General features: G+C 30.2%; 2 protein-coding genes across 4 annotated transcripts; one reads left to right on the top strand and one right to left on the bottom strand.

The window, feature by feature from the left end:
• Positions 1–329: 329 nt before the first annotated feature.
• On the bottom strand, positions 330–3,938 carry LOC105121208 (calcineurin subunit B-like). 2 transcript variants are annotated; one of them, XR_841516.1, is made up of 7 exons: positions 3,767–3,938; positions 3,556–3,680; positions 3,377–3,473; positions 3,175–3,284; positions 1,792–1,866; positions 402–599; positions 330–367 (listed from the first exon to the last, which is right to left on the bottom strand). XR_841516.1 is itself a non-coding variant. In XM_011019763.1 (6 exons), the coding sequence occupies exons 1-6, from the start codon at positions 3,834–3,836 to the stop codon at positions 549–551; spliced, it is 528 nt and encodes a 175-aa protein (XP_011018065.1). In that variant the 5' UTR covers positions 3,837–3,938; the 3' UTR covers positions 381–548. The 2 variants fall into 2 exon arrangements, 1 of the variants encoding a protein (XP_011018065.1); XM_011019763.1 differs by lacking the exon at positions 330–367 and having other exon boundaries at positions 381–599.
• A 3,214-nt stretch (positions 3,939–7,152) lies between these two features.
• Positions 7,153–13,834, top strand: PDE327 (FAD/NAD(P)-binding oxidoreductase family protein). Of its 2 annotated transcripts, none has more exons than XM_011019762.1 (15): positions 7,153–7,594; positions 7,675–7,737; positions 7,916–8,365; positions 9,256–9,327; positions 9,871–9,996; positions 10,102–10,314; positions 10,911–10,958; positions 11,112–11,229; positions 11,268–11,311; positions 11,722–11,883; positions 12,270–12,363; positions 12,438–12,556; positions 12,655–12,699; positions 12,873–13,227; positions 13,346–13,834. In XM_011019762.1, the coding sequence occupies exons 1-14, from the start codon at positions 7,262–7,264 to the stop codon at positions 13,104–13,106; spliced, it is 2,121 nt and encodes a 706-aa protein (XP_011018064.1). In that variant the 5' UTR covers positions 7,153–7,261; the 3' UTR covers positions 13,107–13,227; positions 13,346–13,834. The 2 variants fall into 2 exon arrangements, with proteins under 2 accessions (XP_011018064.1, XP_011018063.1); XM_011019761.1 differs by having other exon boundaries at positions 13,338–13,834.
• The last annotated feature ends 6,733 nt before the right edge of the window (positions 13,835–20,567 follow it).

The following is a 20,567-nucleotide window of genomic DNA, read 5'->3' as shown; positions in this document are numbered from 1 at the left end:
AAAGGGTCCCTACTCTGTCTCCTTCGTCTCTTTTGGGAGAGTAAGATATAAATTATTTTTTAAAATATTTTTTATTTAGAAATATATTAAAATAATAATATTTTTTATTTTTTAAAATTAACACATCAAAATAATTTAAAATTTTAAAAACAAATCAGATTTAATTACACCAAAATATCAAACAAGATAATGAACCACCGCAGATGGATGCGCATGCTGTCATAGCGTGGACCCTGAGACCATGGATGCATTTACGGATGACCAGGCCGCGAGGTTTGGAGGTGAAGGGCATTTAAGATTAAATGCTTGAAGACTTATAACACTGGCAATTGCAACATAATTCATTGCTTGAATCATTATCAACTAATTGGAATCCACAACATAAAGTAACGCAAGGTGATATAACGGTCTAAAATTAGATATACAACAGTTGCAGTTGAACATCGATTTACGGAGAAGTGTGGCAGCTCACGCTTTTCGCCAACAGAATTCAGTCTACACTCCACTATCTGGGCTGAAGTTGCAATTTTATTTGATACCAGCTGCATTTAGTCCACTGGAACTTCAACTTCCATCTTCATATCAGAATTTCCAAGAATCTGCAGGTAAGCAATCAACAGTGAGCGCAAGAGATGAATTTAAAGAACTAATTGAGTGGAGAAAGTGACTAATTAATGTTATGAGACGCTAGACGGATGATGCAATAATCTTATGGGAAGGACTCCACTGTCAAAGAAACAAATAATTGAAGGGGGAAAGTTCAAATGGGAAGTTTAAGGCAATAAAAAAGATATAATCCATAAAAAGTTTACAAGGAAATGCAAATGTAATATCTTTCAGTTTTTGAAATTTCACTAAAGGAAATGGGAAAAAAATAATCGTGATCAGATCTGAATTGAGTGGGGTGCGTGGGAAGTCAGATTCAAAGAAGATTAGAAATGCACATTTTCAAATAATCATCTTAATCTAATAACTTAAGAGTTATTTGGACTTGAAACTTGCACTGATTAACACTACATTATACTTAATTTTTATCAAATAAATGGGACGGTGAGATTCGAACTCGTGACCGTTTGGCTAACAAGGCTCTGATACCATATTAAAGAACCAATTCAACCCAAAAACTTAAACTGTTAGGTGAAGTCTCAAGATATTATTTATATTATTCTCTAACATACCCTTCAAATGAAAGTTCTTTAGACTTGAAACTTGCACAAACTCGCATTTCCTTATGCTTAATTTTTATCAAATAAAATAGACGGTTATTGATGAATTGAAAAAAAGTTACAAAGTTGCAGACTTTTTCAACCCTTGTTCTTCTCTTCTTCAGCCTTTTCTTCTCTGTTTTTAGCTTCTTCTTAGATTTTTCTTTTCTTTCTTTAACTTTAAATCTATTTTGTCCCGCATCACCATGTTATAAGATCAATTTTGCAATCACAAATTCTCTACCCATGAAGCATGCTTGAAAAGTTGATTCCCAATGCACAAATGTCAACCTAATCCCCCTTTAGACAATGAAATATCGAGTTTAACCATAATACACTGACAAAAGTTTATCTAGACAGAAGCCATCCAAAGTTCGTAACAATTGTTCCAACCTTCAGGAAAAGGAAAAGGAAGAAATAAAAAAGAAAACTTATATTAAAGTCACTAAGTTAAGGGTGGTGATGTTTATTGTGCATGTGTAATGTATGAGAATAAAGTACATCATGTAAAATTAGTTAATCACATTTATTTTTTGTTATTAAGTTCATAAAACTTTCAATAATTACCAGATATAAATGACAGTACCTTTACAAAGTCTGACAAGACTAAGAAAGAATCCTTTGAGTAACCTGCTTCTTCAAGGACACGTGTCAGCACTTGCTGAGCCAAACGTAAGTAAAGATCCAAAACAAAGCACATGTCAATACCAGATGTACATATAAGGAAACAGCAAGTTTGAAAGTAGTCCTAGCTCTATGATATTAACCAAGCAAAAACTTGAAATCACATCCTACTTCTATGATAACCGAGTAAAAACTTGAAATCACATCCTACTTCTATGATAACCGAGCAAAAACTAGAAATCACATCTGATACTGTTAGTCAATAAGATCACATGTATTGGGAACTCAAATTTTTGACTTCTTGATTTGAAAACTAGGCAATGTGCACTTCATAACTAGCCCTCGGTTTAAGTAAAAACAAGCACTCTTGAGCTATTTCAGCAATGGATACTTGCATCATTACAAACAGGTATTTGTACAAGAATTTCAAATATTCAACTTCAGTGTAGGCAACAACAAGGTACTATTCTGCAAAGTTTACCATGGCCTTTCTTCCAATTGATTTTATATCAACAGAATTGACTCATGTATTCTAACTGAAACTATACCACATCAGACAAAAACCCTGAAAAGTTCAAACAACGTGCTTGGAGAGCTGTTTAACTGCAAGCCTGTAAAACTTTTGCTCCCACAGTTTCCCAGATTCCTAAATATAGCACCACATAAAACTCACTTCAACTCAACTAAGTCTCTGCCTCAAACTCTACTAAATCTGATATTCCCTGGAGGCACTATAATGTTCATAAAAACTCAAATTGCACCTATGATAAAATTAAAAACCATTCTCATGCACCTTAAAATACAAATAGAACAGTTACATAACACATGGCAGCTTTAGAGAGATCAATTCATAGATCAGTCAATTCAACAAATCAATTCATTACCTAAACAATTATCATCCAAAAAACCTTCCAAAAGTTGTTGCAAAGACGTCTTAAGTAGCCCAAACTGGTGCCACATATACACTTCCTAAGAATATATAATAAGCCTTTTCTTTTTCATAAAAAAGAAAAAATATATTAGGAAAACTCCAAATATACAGTAAGAAGAATTAGGCAAGCATTGAATCACCCTAAATATAAACCATTGAGCCCCGAAGTGTCCCTTATTTGCAAAAAGAAATGTCTGCACTGAAAAAAGTTCCAAGAAATTCACTCAAAGATAAACGAGCCCTTACATTCTTCTTTTTATGCCTAAAACAAGGTCATGGTATGCAATTTGGCGCGCACATTTTCTTATTTGAACCTCAAAATTACCGATTAACCAGATGCATACGAAAATCGACAGGGACACTAAACACATCCAAATCAAATTAAAACGAACCAAAAGAAGGCTGAAATCTAACCTTTCTTTGTTGTTCTGATACAAACTGACCGGTCAAATCATGCAATACATCCAGCATATCACTGAAGGTAACTTTCCCATTGCCATCCGAATCATACACCTTGAAGATAACTACACAACATCATAAGATAAAACACATCTATGGAGATTAGAGACTATTTTTATGTTCTAATTTTTGAAAAAGCTAATTAAAAAAACATTACATTCGATTTTGTGTTGCAAAGGAGCACGAGGACTAAATGCAGACAAGAATGCCACAAATTCCTTGAAATTCAGTCCATCTACCATTCTCAACAGTCTCTATTGCTCCAAACAATTAAAAAAAATCAATAAAAAATTTACAAAATATATGAAAAGAGAGACGGAAATTAAAATGCAGAACCTGAGAGAGTGGATTGACGGCGAATTCAGGAACGGAAAGGAACTCCTCGGCTGGGACGAAACCGCAGCCGTTTCGATCCAGTTGGCAAAACCTCTGGTACAACGACACTATCTCTTGCTGCGAAACTACACAGACATGTTAATTAATTGAATGCAATTGTAAATTGATTGTGTGGAGAGAAGAGGAGGAGGAAAGCCAGGGAGTTACGTACAGGTATGGTTACAGTGTTGTTGGACTTCTTCGATGTCGTATTGAGTGAGCATCGAAGATGTGTTGCCCATGGTGATCTTGGTGATTTGATCGAGGAAGCGTTGCTTCTTTTTCCTTGTATTTGTTTTGACTTTTTTACGGTGCAAGTACTGGTTTGGGTGGTTGGTTGGTTGATGGGTGTTTGGTTTGGGTGTTTTTTTATAGGAACACATATGAAGTATATATTTTTTATTTTCATGAGGTGTAGTTTGTATTTTAAAAAAATTATATTTTAAAAAAAATTATTATACCTTTAAATCAAACATATATTTAAGTGTGTGTGAGCACACAAATAGTATATTTAAAAAAAAAATAAAAAATTTTGAGAATTTTTTTAATTATTATTTTTTCTAATTTGTTTTAATGTGTTAATATTAAAAATAAATTTAAAAACTAAAAAATATTATTTTAATATATTGTTAAATAAAAACTTTAAAAAAAATAACAATTACTACAATATTAAACAAGCTCATAGTCTTGTTTCAAGTAACTTTTATTTAATCACCAACTTTGAGGGGATGTTTGAAAATAGGTTGTTTTTCAAAATATTTTTTATTTAAAAATATATTAAAATAATTTTTTTATTTTTTAAAAATTATTTTTGACATCAATTTCAAAAATACTTTTAAAATATAAAAATAAACAGACTTATATTCCTTCTATTTTTTTATTTTTTTAATTTATTTAAACACCCACACTCTTTAATTATAATTAAAACTTGACTTATGTGTTGTTATGAGTTGGACTTTTTTTAATAAAAAAATTAAATATATAGGTTTTTTCAACATTTTTTTTCACATGAAAGATATTAGGTGTAAATTAAAATATTTATATACATATCTAATTAAATAAATTAAAAACTATATATGTTATTGAATAAATAAATCATTAATTATAACTAAATATACATTTAAAAAAAGTTAAGAGACAAATAAAAATTAAGATATTTAATCTCGCAATAAAAAAAATATTAATTTGAAGTAAAAAAAATTAAAAAAACTAATTTTTTAAAATATTTTTAAAACACAGAAATAAATAGACCTTTAGATTCCTACTACTTTTTTATTTTATTTTTTAATTCATTCAAACACCTATACTCTTTAATTGATTCATGTTTCACCATGAGTTGGATTTTTTTCTAATAAAAAAATTAAATACCTAGGCTTTTTCAACATTAATTTTTTCATGGCAGTTATTAAGTGTAAATTAATATATATATATATATATATATATATATATATATAGAGAGAGAGAGAGAGATAAATAAATTAATAACTATATGTTTTAATAAATAAATAAATCATTAATTATAATTAAATATGCAATTGAAAAGGTCAAGAGGCAAATAAAAATTAAGATATAAATTATATTCAATAACAATATTTATTAGAATTAAAATTTTATTTAATAAAATAATATTATAAATAGACATATAAATAAATTTGATTGAATAAAAAAAAATTCTCATAAGGTTGCACTTATTATAAATACTATTCAAAAATAAATATTTTTAAAAAATAAATTTAAATTATATAAAAACAAAAAAAAATATTGATAAATTAGAATAATCTATTCAAAAATTAAATACATGTGAATAATAAAAAACAATCACTATTTTAAAAAAATGTTAAAGAAAAAAAAGAAATTAAAGAAAAAAGGCATAAATTTAAATATAAATTGAAATTTATTTTAAAAAAACTTATAAAAAACATGATTTTTTTTACTTGATGTTCAACACACACATATTACATTAAAAAAAAATATAATGCTCCGTGCACATATATATATATATATATATTTGAAAAGATATCTTTGATTTTGTTTCTAACCTCTTCTAAAAAAATAGGTAGGTTTATAAAGAATTTTTATATATATATATATAAACAGTTAGTTTTAGGCAAGATTTTAGATGAAGTTTAACAATATTCGTACAATATCTATTATTTATTAGGTAAAATAATTATCTAAGAAAAACTTACTAATTTGAATCGTTATCCATTAAGTTCAAATTAAATTATCATCTTTATTAAAGGGGCAAGTTTTGTGAGCTAGAAATTTAGGCTTGTACATTTAGGTTTTTTTCTTTAAATGGCAAATGATAAGCCAACCATCTTGAAAAATATTGTATTGTTTGCCATCAATCTTTATAGTTAAATGAGATGTCTTTGCTAAATGAAAAATCAGGTTTCAAGTTTTTAAATCTTAAAAATCTAGATTTCAACTATTTTTCTCCAAAAATACATCCTGTTAACCTCTAAAATCATGTTTTTACAAATGAAACTCATTATAATCACCTTAAAAAATAAAAAAGAATAAAATCCAATAAAAGAACTTCATGAACCACAATCTATATTTTTTAGCATCATTGAAGGTGGAACTACTTTCATTGATTTTATTTCTTAAAACTTTTAGGTGACCTTTTTTATTTATCAAGATCTTTTATTTCTTAAAACTTTTAGGTGACCTTCTTTTTTATTTATCAAGATTTAGGTGTTGAAATGCAAAAAATAAAGTTTGGTGTTGAAACAAAAATGATAAAAATGATAAAAAAACAAAATAAATTTAAAATTTAAAATTTTAGAGACTATGATTCACACGTCTCTTGAACAATATATATACGGAAAGAATTATAATTTACATGTCATTTAACTTTAGAATAATCTTGGAAACCATGAAGACATGGTAATGTGCAATTTCAAGAGGAAAAAAATAAACTAATAACAACACAAATTCTATTTGTGAGGTCTAAATTGAAAAATAAATAAATTTTGATGATGAAATTGAAATAGATTGACTATTAGAGGGACCTAGGAAGGAATTTTTTAATAATAAAATATAGAAGGATGAACAATGTTTACACAATATAACAACTCTATTTTAGTATTTTCTTTTGTTAATTTTAATATTTCTACCTAATCAAAAGTTAAATTAACTTATGAATGTTAATAACTTATTCTGCATATATTCTAATAAAAAAAAATACAAGTCATTTCCGTCAGATATATTTATAATTTAAATTTATCTTAGCCTATTTTTATGAAGTTATTTATAAAAAACAGTTTTTAAGTTATATTCTAAAATATAAAAATTATATATCAAACAAACTGTAATTCCATTATAAATTTTTTTAAAGTTATTTATAAAAAACAGTTTTTAAGTTATATTCTAAAATATAAAAATTATATATCAAACAAACTTTAATTCGATTATAAATTTTTTTAATTTTTATCGATTGAAATTCATATGAGAAAATCATTTAAAGTGAAAATTAACACCAAGTAAGAACATTGTGAAAGGCAGCCTATCCGAATGATGGATACAAAAGAATTTTATCATCAAATTTGAACCCTTCATATCAAGAGGATATATTACATGTTGAAGACAACTACGTACTTCGAAAAAATAAATCCAATATCCCCGCTCCACCGTGTCCGCCACCCAGCCGACTCCTCCAAGCATGTCCGTTCTCCGGTCTGTTCTCCTTCCTGTCTCTCTCCCCTTCCCAAACAGCACCTCAATCCTCCCCTATCCCACCCGTAGACTTCACCATCCCCAAACACTCCCAAAAACCCTCTGCGCCACAAAACGAACGGGAAAGCGAAGATATCCCTCAGAGAAGAAGAAACTCAAGTTGAAGCACAAAGAAGCTCTAACTGATGTCAAGAACAAATTTGATGGCATTTGGAGGCTGTCCAAGCTTGCTGTTTCCGTTCAAGACGACCCCGGAAAGGACTTTCTCGGCGTATCCGACGGGTTGCTTCAAGAAATTGCCAAAGCTATCAAGTTCCCGGTAATACTCTTATCAGCCTCTTTTTGAAAACAAAATTTGACATTCTTTTGACCATTTTTAATCACTTAAAACTGCACCAGGTTGCTTCAATGTTGCCCCCAGAAGCATTTTCGGTTATTAGGAAATCGTTTGATGCGAGAAAGGTTAGTTTAATTAATAGGGGTTTGCTGTTTTTTCTTGCTTCTATTAGATTGATTGAAATTACCCTCAATCTCTATTTTTTTTAATTTCATGCTTCATCGGTAAACAGTTAGTTATAAAAAAAAGTTTTATTTTTGTTTCTATCTAATTTGTTTTAGTAATGTTTTTTACTTTTTTCAGATGTTAAAGGAGGCAAAATTTGTGTATACAGTGGATATGGATGTGAGTGAACTTATAAATCTAGAACCTCGCACTAGGGATTTCATTTCGGACTTAGAGCCTAGAGTTGGGCTCATAGAACATATGCCTCGAGAAAGAGTCTCGGGTGATATAATAAGTGTGATTCAAGATTGTAAGAAGGTTGAGGGAGAAAGGTTGCTGAAAGAAGGTGGTGTTAATGGTTATTCTTCCAATGCGGGTGCACATAAGTACACGGGGAGTAGAAAACCGAAAATTGCAGTTGTGGGTAGCGGGCCATCTGGGTTGTTTGCTTCTTTGGTTCTTGCAGAGCTTGGTGCAGATATTACTTTGATAGAAAGAGGCCAGCCAGTTGAACAAAGGGGACGCGATATTGGTGCTTTGATGGTTCGGCGGATTTTGGAATTGGAGAGCAATTTTTGCTTTGGGGAGGTTATATCTCGCTTCACTTAGTACTCTTGTTCAAGGTTGTTTTAGTATCTTGTATGCGAATTAATATTGTTTTGGATTGAGTCTTTCTGTTATGTTTCCTAGAAGAAAACTATCTTGTTGATTCTTGGCTTCTTGAAAGTGTTGTAATGATTTTGACCATTGCCATTCCAACACCTAGAAACTTTTAAATAGAACTTAAGTTTTTTCTTTGTGCGTGTGTTTATTCTGTCAAGTACATGGTCTTCATTTTGTTTATTCTGAAGTATTTGTTTGTCAAGTTCATTTGTCTATTTATTACATTTCTTTTCAAATTTGATTCCAGTATCCATTTAAATGACTTGAACCTTCCCATTAAAGTTACATTGAATGAATTGGAATGGCTAGACAAGTGATAAACGGATTATTTGTTCTCTATATATGGATGGATGAATTCTTGCACTGTAATGCTTCAAAGAAAAGCCAAGCTTCTCTGATGCATGGGTGACTTAATTCCTAAAGCTCCATCATGGCGCTTAGTAACTCCGTTCCAAATATGCTGCTATATTAACCAGAAATTGGTTCAAAAGTTATTTTGTAATTAGCGGAAGCTCATATATAATTACCCATGCCTGCTTCTGAGGACTGACATATTTTCTGCTTTGAAATGCTTATGAAGCATAGCTTGGGTTAACATGCCCATGAATGGCTGAAAAGCTGGAATATGAATTGCAACAATGAGGATATGGGTTTCTTTATATTTGTTTGATAATTTTGTTCCATTCTGGCACTCATTTTGTTTCATTGATTTGACATAGTCTGTTTATTTGTTATTTTTCAATCGCCTACTTATATTTGGTGAGCATTCTTTCCTTGTCTGATACCAGTTCATATAAAGGACTTATGTATGGCAGGGTGGTGCAGGTACTTGGAGTGATGGAAAGCTAGTAACTAGAATAGGAAGGAACAGTGACAGTGTTTTGGCGGTGAGAACCATTCCTCATATTTCTGATCTAATCTCCTATGCATTGTTTTTGCACTATACATACTATCTTTTACAGATATTAGCTCTTCTACTATATCCGTGATTTCCTGGTTGGTTGTCTTGCTTGTGTTTTTTTTTTGTTTTTAATAAGAAGCTTACATACGGTTTTATTGGAAGATACAATTACAGGTCCAATTTATTCATACATGTTTATAACTTGATATAATTTCCTTTTGAGAGCTGCATTTTAGCATTAATACAGTTCTTTGATTATTAACTGGGTGGTTGCAGAATTAGCTGTCATCATGAAGATGTGGGTTTTCCAGTTACAAGATCATTATTATTCAAATTATTAGGTTAAACTACTTGCAGAACTGCTAGGAAAAGAATGTTCATGTGTTTCCTCATATTGCCTATTTATTTTTGCATTTCTTCTTTTCATTCTTACTTTTATTTGTAGAATCCTGCTAAACAAAATTTATAAACAAGTTCTACTTTTAGTTTCAGCAATTGTATGAGGTATCTAATATTTTGTAAATCTCAGGTTATGAAAACTCTGGTTCACTTTGGAGCCCCAGAAAACATCTTGATTGATGGAAAGCCTCATTTGGGAACTGATAGGCTGGTTCCATTGCTCCGCAACTTTCGCCAAAATCTACAGGACCAGGGTGTAAGTTGCTGATTCAGCATTTGCCTATCTGAAACAAGTTGTAGATTGTGTTTCTTTACTACAGTTTTCCACTCTGTTAACATCCAGAAAACTACACTGCCTTAGGTTTCAATCAAGTTTGGGACAAGGGTAGATGATCTGATAATAGAGGATGGTCATGTTGTGGGTGTCAAAGTTTCCGATTCAAAGGACAAACAGAAGCTGGATTGCCAAAAGTTGGGATTTGATGCTGTCATTCTGGCTGTGGGCCATTCTGCGCGTGATATATATCATATGCTTCTTTCCCATGATATTGATTTGATGCCAAAAGATTTTGCTGTGAGTTCAGAATCCTTTTCTCCTTTATCTATCGTGTAATAAAAGAACTTGACAATAAGTGGCCATCCATTCGCTACTTTGGTCCACCAAATTACTTTAAACAGAACACACCATTTATTCATGGTGTATATCAAGGAAGTAAGCTTCTGTTTGGCCACTGGATTAGGCATGTTTGGTCATCAGTTGACCATAATAAGAGCCAAAATCAAATTGACTTCCTTTGTTACTTGATGAGAGCTTCATTAATGGTCAATTCTGGGTAGAAGTGCATGATTTGTTTTGGTCTAGACATTGTAATCATTGAATTTTCTTATAAATTTTGTGAAATGATTTTTGGCAGTGCTTCTATTGTGCCATTTCTGATCTGAAATAGGTCACTTTAATCGACTTTCAGCAAAATTGCACAAAAAAAACCTAGGGTTAAAAATTCATCTTATTTCTTGTCTGTTACAGTTCAGCATGAATATCTTTAATTCTTTTGTCTCTATTATGTGACATCCATGCTGTGGTTATTGATGTTCTGCTCGATTCTTATTTTTAACTTGGCATCTTGAGACTTTCCTGCCATTGTCATAGTAAGTTACTTGGTTGAACAGGTTGGTTTGCGGATTGAACACCCCCAAGAGCTAATAAACAGTGTACAGGTTGGTTATGTATCTCTTTTCCTATTCTATCATGTAGATGAATTGATAATTGGCTTGACTCATCATGATATTTCACTTCTGTTCTAAAACATGATTCATCCAATAGCATTCTTTCTGTTTTGTTCTTGCAACTCAATTTATACAAACTTGCAGTATTCTAGTCTGGGCACTGAAGTTCATAGAGGACGGGGGAAAATACCAGTGGCTGATTACAAGGTTGCTAGTTATGTTAGTAGAGAGGATGGGAATACACCCTCAAGTTCAGGGCCTATGCTAGTTATGTTAGTAGAGAGGATGGGAAGACACCCTCAAGTCGTAGTTGCTATTCTTTCTGCATGTGGCCTGGTGGACAGGTATACTTGTTTGTCTGGATGTTTTCTGCAAAGAACATAGATTTGAATGTAGTTATTCTTTTGAACACTGCCTTTCGGTCACTTCATTTGTTACTTTTGTTGCATCTGTAAATGCATGCTTAGTCCTTGACTGAATACTTGATAAATTCGGTTTAACATGAAAATTTTGAATTTTTGTGAGTAATTATGTACTTCGGGATTATAAACTGAACTTGTTGCAATCACTTGTGGGTGTCACTGGTACTACTTTGTAATGCAGTTTGAAAGTTCTATTGCAGCAGAAAAAATCAGAACCAGTGAGGGGCAAGTTAGAACCTAGGACTTGGGAAAGATGGGATGAGGGGTAAATTGTACATAAATAAAACCTTGAATGTATCCACTTATGTGGGTGCTTAAATTGGTGACCACAGGTTGTCCTGACTAGTACAGATCCATCTGAGATATGCATCAATGGGATGTCATTTTCTCGTCGCGCTTCTAAGTGGGCAAATGCTGCACTTGTTGTCACTGTTTCGACACAGGACTTTAATTCCCTGAATTTTCATGGGCCTCTTGCAGGGATTGACTTCCAGGTAGGCTTTCTGCTCTTGTTTACGTCATTCTTACCTTAATATTAATCACTTACCCACTGCATTATAAAGTTTAGCTTTGCGCCAAAGCTGTTACCCACTGCATTATAAAGTTTAGCTTTGCACCAAAGCTGTATAGAAAACAAAGATCCATAAGAATTTAAGAGAATTTCATTTTACAATAAATATTTTGTTTGCCTCTAGCTAATATTCTTGTCACAAATTTCATATTTTTCATAAAAGAGGTTTCAAGTTACTATACCCCACACACTGCCTGGTCTAGTCCTTTCTAATTTCCACCAGATTGATTCAAATCTTTGTGCTGCCTTGGAAGTCCATATTTTGGGTCCTTGCTTCTTTTTTTCTGAAATAATTTCCCCATCATTTAGAGGGAGTTTGAGCGAAGAGCGGCTGTAATGGGAGGAGGAGACTTTGTAGTGCCTGTGCAGACAGCAACTGATTTTCTAGACGGCAAGCTATCAGGTAGAATGTAAATTTCTTTTCCAGGGATCTGTTACTTCTGAATCTCCCTTAGTTGACTTGCCTTGTTTTGCCAGTAACATCTTTGCCCCCATCAAGCTATCGGTTGGGGGTGAAAGCAGCAAAGCTCCATGAGTTATTTCCAACGCACATCACAGATGCTTTGCGGCATTCAGTCTCCATGTTTGACAAAGAGGTTTTAGCATTTTCACCTTTAGCTACATTTCTTTGCAAATCTATTGAATATTCTCAATTAAAAAATAACTTATCTTTGCAAATCTCTTGAATATTCAGTTACCAGGATTTATCTCCAATGAGGCTCTTCTCCATGGAGGAGAGGTAGCTCTGTTTATCTTTTCCAAAAAACGTGGCAACACAATACATCCAACATGCATTTTTTTTTTTTTGATGGATTCACATTTACTATCTTCTGCACTGCATATTTTCTCAAACTTGCTTCTCAAGCGTTGATCTATTTTTCACACCTTCTATTGAATCATTTGTTCTTCTAGACAAGAACCAGCTCTCCTATTCAGATTCCTCGTAGCAGTGACACTTATGAAAGTATGTCCTTGAAAGGGCTCTACCCAGTTGGTGAAGGAGCAGGTTATGCTGGTGGGATTGTAAGTGCCGCAGTTGATGGCATGCATGCAGGATTTGCTGTGGCAAAAAGATTTGGTTTGTTTCTCGATGGCATAGAATCAGTTTTGGGGAAGGCTCAAGGTGCTGGATTTGCAAAGTACTAGGAGCAACACGGGTCATTGATCTCATATTTATAGGGCTTTTGGTAGGCTTGTGGTTCCATGCAGCCGAGGGAAGAAATGGCATGGGTTCGGCTTCTACTCCAAATTTCATTGCTGAATGAAGGTTAATATACCATGCCATTTCATTTTAGAGCTGCGATCAAGAAACTTGCAGTGTCGATGTCAAGTCTATGAACTGTTAATAATTCAGTCTCGTTTTTTGTGTAAACGCAGCATGATAGAAAATTGGAGGGATTCTCGGTGATTGGAAGAGTTGATTTTTGCTCTTGTCCATTTGAACAATCGTCAACAGATGGATCCAGGAGCTGAGGAATGTCTTTCAGTGTCTGCCAATGTTAATCTCTTTTCCTTGGTCATGTTGACTCCTCTAATGTTAGTGTGCTTTATTGTTGAAGAGGATCCTAGTGTGATCGTGAAAGAGTAAATTGAAGTCATTTGTTCTGATTGCTAGACTGACCCGAGTTCTAACTATGAAAGGGTTAATACTTGATTGAAAATTAGAAGTCAGTTGGCTTTAAAATTAAACTTGTATTGCAGAAGTACTTGTAGGTATGTAGCTTGCTTCTATCATGTGTAAATAAAGACACCATGATAGCTTGAAACTTATGCGCGCTGTGTAACATTAGTCTTCATCTCACAAAGATTTGAAAGATCTTAAGATTATTTATGATAAAGTTTCATTTGCTAGATTATGCAAAAGCTTGAATTCATGCCATTTCTCTCTTTTTTATCTTCTTACAAAGGCGGGTCTCAAGGGGCTTACAGGGATTTGTTTCAGTATAACAATCATAATCATTCAAGGCCTGGCCTGGCCTTGCCAATGGGGTGGGTATGTTTTATTGAATTACGGGGTTTTGGGATTGGACTAGATAATATATTTTTTGAATAGCTGAAAATATATTAAAATAATAGTTTTTTTTTAATTTTTATTTTTAATATTAACATATTAAAAAAATTAAAAAAATATTTAAAAAAATATTAATTTAATATTATGTTGTGTCTAAACATGCTCTTACAACATATTCAAAAGCAGTTTTTACCGCAAAAGGACTCCATCACTGTAGTTTTGAAGTACTAAATATTCGATTACAAAGGTATGGTACCTCTCCTATCCATATCTATCAATATTCTCGGATTAATTTTAGTGTCAAGATTAAGTTTTTATATAGGGTGATTTTAAAAATTTACTCTTCACGTTAATCTGAGGCGTCCAAATAAATTTAACACATTTCTCAAGATATTAATCTTAAAATTTGAACTCTTTTAGGTTTTTATAAACAATAAAAACAATAAAGACATCGATATAATTCAAATTATGTTGGAAGATAAAGAAAATAATTTTAAAACACAACCTAACCTAGTAGGTATATTTAAAATCCAATCAATTTAGAATTGAAACAAAGCTAGATTAAAAAAAAAAAAACTTGATGTAAACCGGCTAACTTAACGGGTTAACCTAGTGATCTGATTGACCGAGTCAAAAATTTAATTATAATCTATTGATTTTTATTTTTTTATTAAGACGATATTGTTTTGATGTTTTTTTAAAAAAATTAACCTAAAAAACTTGGTGGTCTAGTCAAAATTTAATGATCTAATTAAAACTCGAAATCTAAATTTAGAATTAGATTAATCATCATATCGGATATAAAAACTATAATTAAGAAACGGGATTGCCATGTCACTACATTTAGATGTTGACTAATAATAATATGCCATCTAATAATTTAATTTGAATTTTTGATAAAAGAGCAAATTCATGGTTACCTATTCCAAAAAAAAAAAAAAAACTTATAGATCTATATAAATAGTGTTCAATTAGCTTTTGTTAATTGTCATGCTCTATTATTAGCTGTGATTGAAAACTTTCTAATTTTGAATTTGTGAGTTATATTTCGTTATACATGGGACTAACAGGTAAAAGTTGTAATTAGAGTCGCGCGTAGCTAAAATTAATTAGATGTTCACGGCAAAAATATACATGTAATAACAAAAACATGCTAGGATTCAAGTTTTCCTAAATAAGAGATTGAAGTTCATTGTTTTATTTTTATCGACCCTTTAATTCAATGTTCAATTGGCAGCTTTATACTTGTTAATACTGTTTCTTTTTTTATTTTTTTATTTCATGTTTACCATGTATTTTGATTTCAAAGTATTTTGACATTCCATCCCAGGATATTATATATAATGCAAAAAATAATTTTTTAAAATAATATTTCAGGATTCATATATTTCACCTTAAATGTAGAAGCTAAATTAACAATAAATAGAGCAATTCAAACAAAATAACATGTATCTAAATATAAATTTCGAAATGAAATTAACTTAAACTAGTTAAACAAAGGAAAAATCTCAAAATACTGAGAAACAAAGATATTTTAATACAAAAATAAATAATGAAAGGAGAGGTTAGAACATCTACCATCAGTCATTAAATTAAAAACTCAAGTGTAATTAGGACACAATATTCCAACTTTGTTTTAGTTCTTATCTGAAATAAAACAAGTACCTTCGGTATTAATCAAGAAATCCAAATTAGACCAAGAAAAGATGAAATTAATTCTAATTTGTTTTGTTTTTTAAAACTAGTTATTTCACTCGAAATTTAGATGAAGAGTCCATTAATTTTTTATTTTTCAAAAGTGTTTTTTTTTTAAAATAATTTTTTTAAAATTTAAAAAATTATTTCAATATATTTCTAAATAAAAATTACAAACAACCTGAAATCAAAGCAGCTTATCACTTCACAAACAAGTAGACTAGTGTTAGTTTTTTGTTTTTAAAGTATCCTTACATTGTTCATAACTTGATAATTCGATATGATTGAATTAGAAGGAGTACACTTCCTTCTTTTGTTTTGCATGCTCTTGCCTTTTTATTTTAAAGTATCACCGCATATTTTTTAAAAATAAATAAATAAATATTTTATTCTTTAACATAAAATTGAGAATTAAACTAGTAATGGCAAGACTAAAGTAGGAGTTCCGCCAGTTGGGCCCTTATCTTAAGCAACGGGTCCAATAAGTCATTAAGGACAGGAATCAAGCCCAGAGGAAAGGCCCGTTCCTCACTTTCAACTGCTGACACTTCTCTGCTATGTTTCCACCAGGCGGGGGTTGCCCAAATAAACGTCCATTTTTATTTTGGGATGACAATGTTTTTTTTTTTTAATTAAGGTTGGTGTTCAGATAATTAATTTTATAAATTTTAAAATTAATAATTAAATAAATTTTCAGTAATTTTAAAAGTACTAAACTCATAAATATTAAAAAATAAATTCAAGATATGAAAATTTTCTTCACCAGGTGGTGTAGAAAGCAAAGCTCCGAGTTTTTGTCAGACTTCTCTTGTCTTGTGCATTCCTGGTGGAGCCTTAATTTTTTCATCAATTATCTCACGAAACCACAGCATCCAAAGGAATCTTCGGTTCAGGCAGACATCTTTTGTACTTTCCCCAAAAATTTATCTTTCCTACTTTCCTCCTAAATTTATTCATGTGTTCAAATCATTTTTTATAAATATTTTTGAAATGTTTTGGGATATTATTGTTAAAAATAATTTTAAAAAAAATATTATTTTAATTTATTTTTAAATAAAAAATATTTTAAATATTCATTATAACATCTTTTTTTATCTTTAAGATCAATCATTTTCCATTTTCAACTCCTTTGTTTTTCTTTTTTTATCCCTAGCAAAAATCAGCTCGTGGTTTGTGAGCAAAGAAGCAGGCAGCGGCTGCTAACTTGCTATGGCATCCAACGTGAATTATAGTAATCCACGAAACCAAAAATAAAAAAAAAAATAAAAAAATCGGCGAGAATCATGGATTGTTTTGTGAGTATGAATAAAATAATGTGTTAATTTTGGATTGTTCTTGCTTCAAATAACTAGACCACATGAGGATTCGGGACTGCCATACTTTGAAATGTCTCGTCAACAAAACGCCACCCCAGGCAAAGCATATCTTTTTTGGAAAAGTAAAGCTCCGATGATCTCTTGAAGAAGAGAAAATTATAAAAAAAGGGCATGTTAGGGCACCATTAGGACATGCAAGGGCATGGCATATGCATGGCTTCACTGCCATGATTGTGTTGCCCATGAATGCTTTTTGGTTATGGTTTCTTTAGCAATTCTATTCTTGGAAGATTACTAGCAAATTGTGCTTGAGTCATGGTTATAAACCCGGCCTCCTCTATGACTTGACCCGAGGCCTCGATGACAAGTTGGGTAAGTCAACTCATGGTGTAACAGATTGTCTTGGGTTTATTGGAGTATTTTTCTTCCAAAAAAAATTGTTTTTGAACTTTTTTATTTGTTAAAAAACCTGATATGATGTCATTTTAAATAAAAAATAAATTGTTTTTACTAAGTCTTACTGGATTTTTGTTTGCATCATTGATTGATTTGATAAATCACTTGAGTTTGGGTTTGAATATATTAATTTCTATGTAATTTAAAATTAAACATAACTTTTGTGTTTTAAATTAAAAAATTACTAAATTAATTTATTGAACGGAGTTGATATTGTTATAATAATAGATAAAATTGGGACTTTATTTACTTGTTATTTATTTATTGTAACTAGACTAAATAAATAAATAAATCATAATATGTTATTTCTTTTTTATTAATAATTGCTTATTGCATGGACTTTACATTATTATTATAAGATTTCTCTCATTATGTCAACAATGTGAACACAATCATCAATTATAGCAAATCAATTAATAATAGAATTCGAAATCATTTTCATGTTCTTTATTTTGCAACCCGCATTGAACTTGTTTGCCTATAAATGATTAAATTCATTCTTTTATTTTTTTTCACTCGGTTGAAAAGGAGAAAAAAACAATTCTTCACCGTGTGTTTTGAATTATTTTAATCTTTGAATATTAGAACACACCGGCAACAAATGAAAAACAAAGGATCCAAAAAAGACACATACTTAAGCCGAAAGATAAATAACATAGTATCTGCTATTATTATAGTATTTTTAATTTAAAAATATATTAAAATATTTTTTTAGTTTTAAAATTTATTTTTATCATTAATATATTAAAATGATTTAAAAATATTATAAAATTTAATTTTTTTAAAAATATTTTTTTTAAAAAAAAACACAATCTAACTAAAACAAACACTATTAACATATCGTTATGTCTAAATAATCTCTGGAGGTAAAGTGCCTCAGGGCAATTTGGTGCCCCAATCTGAACGATGATTAAAGGTCAAATCTTGGAATGTGGTTCATTGAATCAGAAAAAGGGGGTCCAATATGCTTTTTGCAGTTCACAAATTAATAAATTGTTGATGGAAGTACTAGATTGTCTACTAAAGAGGAAAAGACAAATGGGCCCTCTACTTCTCAGAGGAGGATTGATGGCGTGGCACAGAGAGAGAGAGAGAGAGCCACCTCGTATGATGGTCCCAGCGCATGTCTAGAAGAACGACAATCCATTGTGGTAAATAATTTTACTCAAATGTTTATTTTTTAAGTCAAAACTATATCCTTTCATTCATGTGGTTCTCTTTTATTTTAATTTTTTTTTATATTGGCAACATGGTTTATTGAAAAAAAACTGATGATAATTTAAAAAATCATAAAAATTATAATGACTTTAATTAAAGAGGAAAAATACATTTTTCAAATAAAAAATCCATTTTTTTATTTATTCTCCTCCTCCTCTTCTTCTTTTTGAAACCAGATTTTTTTTATTAGAAGCATTTTTTTAATGAAAAAATTATTATAATTATGAAAATAAGTTTTTTTACAAAATAAAAAATCATGAATATGTTATTTTACACCCATAATAAATTCAAGAAACTTATATAAAATAAGTATAATAAGAAATCACCAAAATAAACATTTTGTTTGTATTGAATATTTTATGATTGATTTTTTAAAAAATAAACATATTAGATTAATATATAATTATTTGTAAAATAATTGTTAATAGTACTATAAAAGCAATGATCTTCTTTAAACTATAACATAATTGAATGATTATTTAAATATAAATTTATTTTATTTTATTTTAAAAAAATAATAAAAAGGGTGAAGGGTTGTTTAACAATAGTACAAGCATGCTTGCACCTGAAAGGACAAGTTCGCACGCTTGGCCTAAAAACAAAATCCTAGAAGGTTAGGTTTGCTCACCTCATTTTTTATAAAAACAAATAGGCAAGTGATCTAATTTTTTGAATGGAATGGATGACGCGTTGTCTATTAGGGCCCATAATGCGTTGTCTGCTACGGCTATGACGTGTCGTTTTCTAACTCAAGTTTTGGCCGTTGAAAGCTAGGATGTAAGTTTTGGATTTTCAATTTATTTACACTTATAAACACCTAAAAAATATGATAGTAACCTTATTAAATTTATTTTTAATTCAAAAACTCTTTGAGACGTTTCAATTGGAGTTTTTTTTTTTAAATTGAATTTTTTCGTTTTGCTTTAAATTATTTTATAAGTGTTTTAAGATTATTTTAATATATTAATCTCAAAAATAAAATAAAAAAAAATAAAAAATATATTATTTTAATATATTTTCAAATAAAAATAAATTTTAAAAAATTATATTTATTACAATCTTATCTCAGTATCTAAATTGGATTCCTACTCATTCTCATTACTTTTGCTTATCGGTAGCTTGAACTTTAAGACTTTTGTCGGCATGAAAGCAGGGGGCCACTCATAAATAAAGGAGTAACATAATAATATCAAGCTGTCATAAAGTAAGATTTTTTATTTATTTTCAAAGTAATAAAGTAGAATTTTAATCCTCGTCAAACATGGTTTTTGTTTTAAAATATCAAATCAAATAATTAAATTAGTTTAGATTTAGTTTTAATTTTTTTAATTTTAGTTTGGGAATTTTTTAAATAAAAATCAATTCAAATAAAAAATAATCACCACTAATATGTTAAATTTGATGTTAAAATATTATTGAATAATATTTCAAAAGTTTAAAGTTTTTTAATACGTAAAAAGAAAATTTAACTAACAAGTAATTAAATAATTTAAATCCTTTGAATATAAAAGATAACCTGACAGCTTAGGAGTAAAGAATTTACATTATGATTATTTAATTGATTACAAACACGTGCTAGAATTCCTCAACCAAAAACAGAAGTTTTTATCAGCTTACAAATTACCACCTTACAAGTTACTCGCCTATAAGTTATAAGCATATTAATTATTGCCTACAGGATTATATAACCTTGCTAATAAATAAGTTTTAAAAATCATAAAAATTTGTTTCAATTGCAGAATAATTATTATTAATTTTTTATTAAGTTCTCGTGTTCTTTTTCTTCATCCTTAGTTTATATAAGAAATATTATAAATTACTGTCTATTAACCACCCTCTCTCTTCATTACTCTATATTTGAAGGATTAACGATTGAAATTGTTTATTTTTTTATAGTTTTTTTTTATAACT

This window comes from Populus euphratica, unplaced genomic scaffold (genome assembly GCF_000495115.2).
Source record: "Populus euphratica unplaced genomic scaffold, PopEup_1.0 scaffold31.1, whole genome shotgun sequence".
NCBI lineage: Eukaryota > Viridiplantae > Streptophyta > Magnoliopsida > Malpighiales > Salicaceae > Populus > Populus euphratica.
This window is presented reverse-complemented; position numbering and strand designations above follow the sequence as displayed.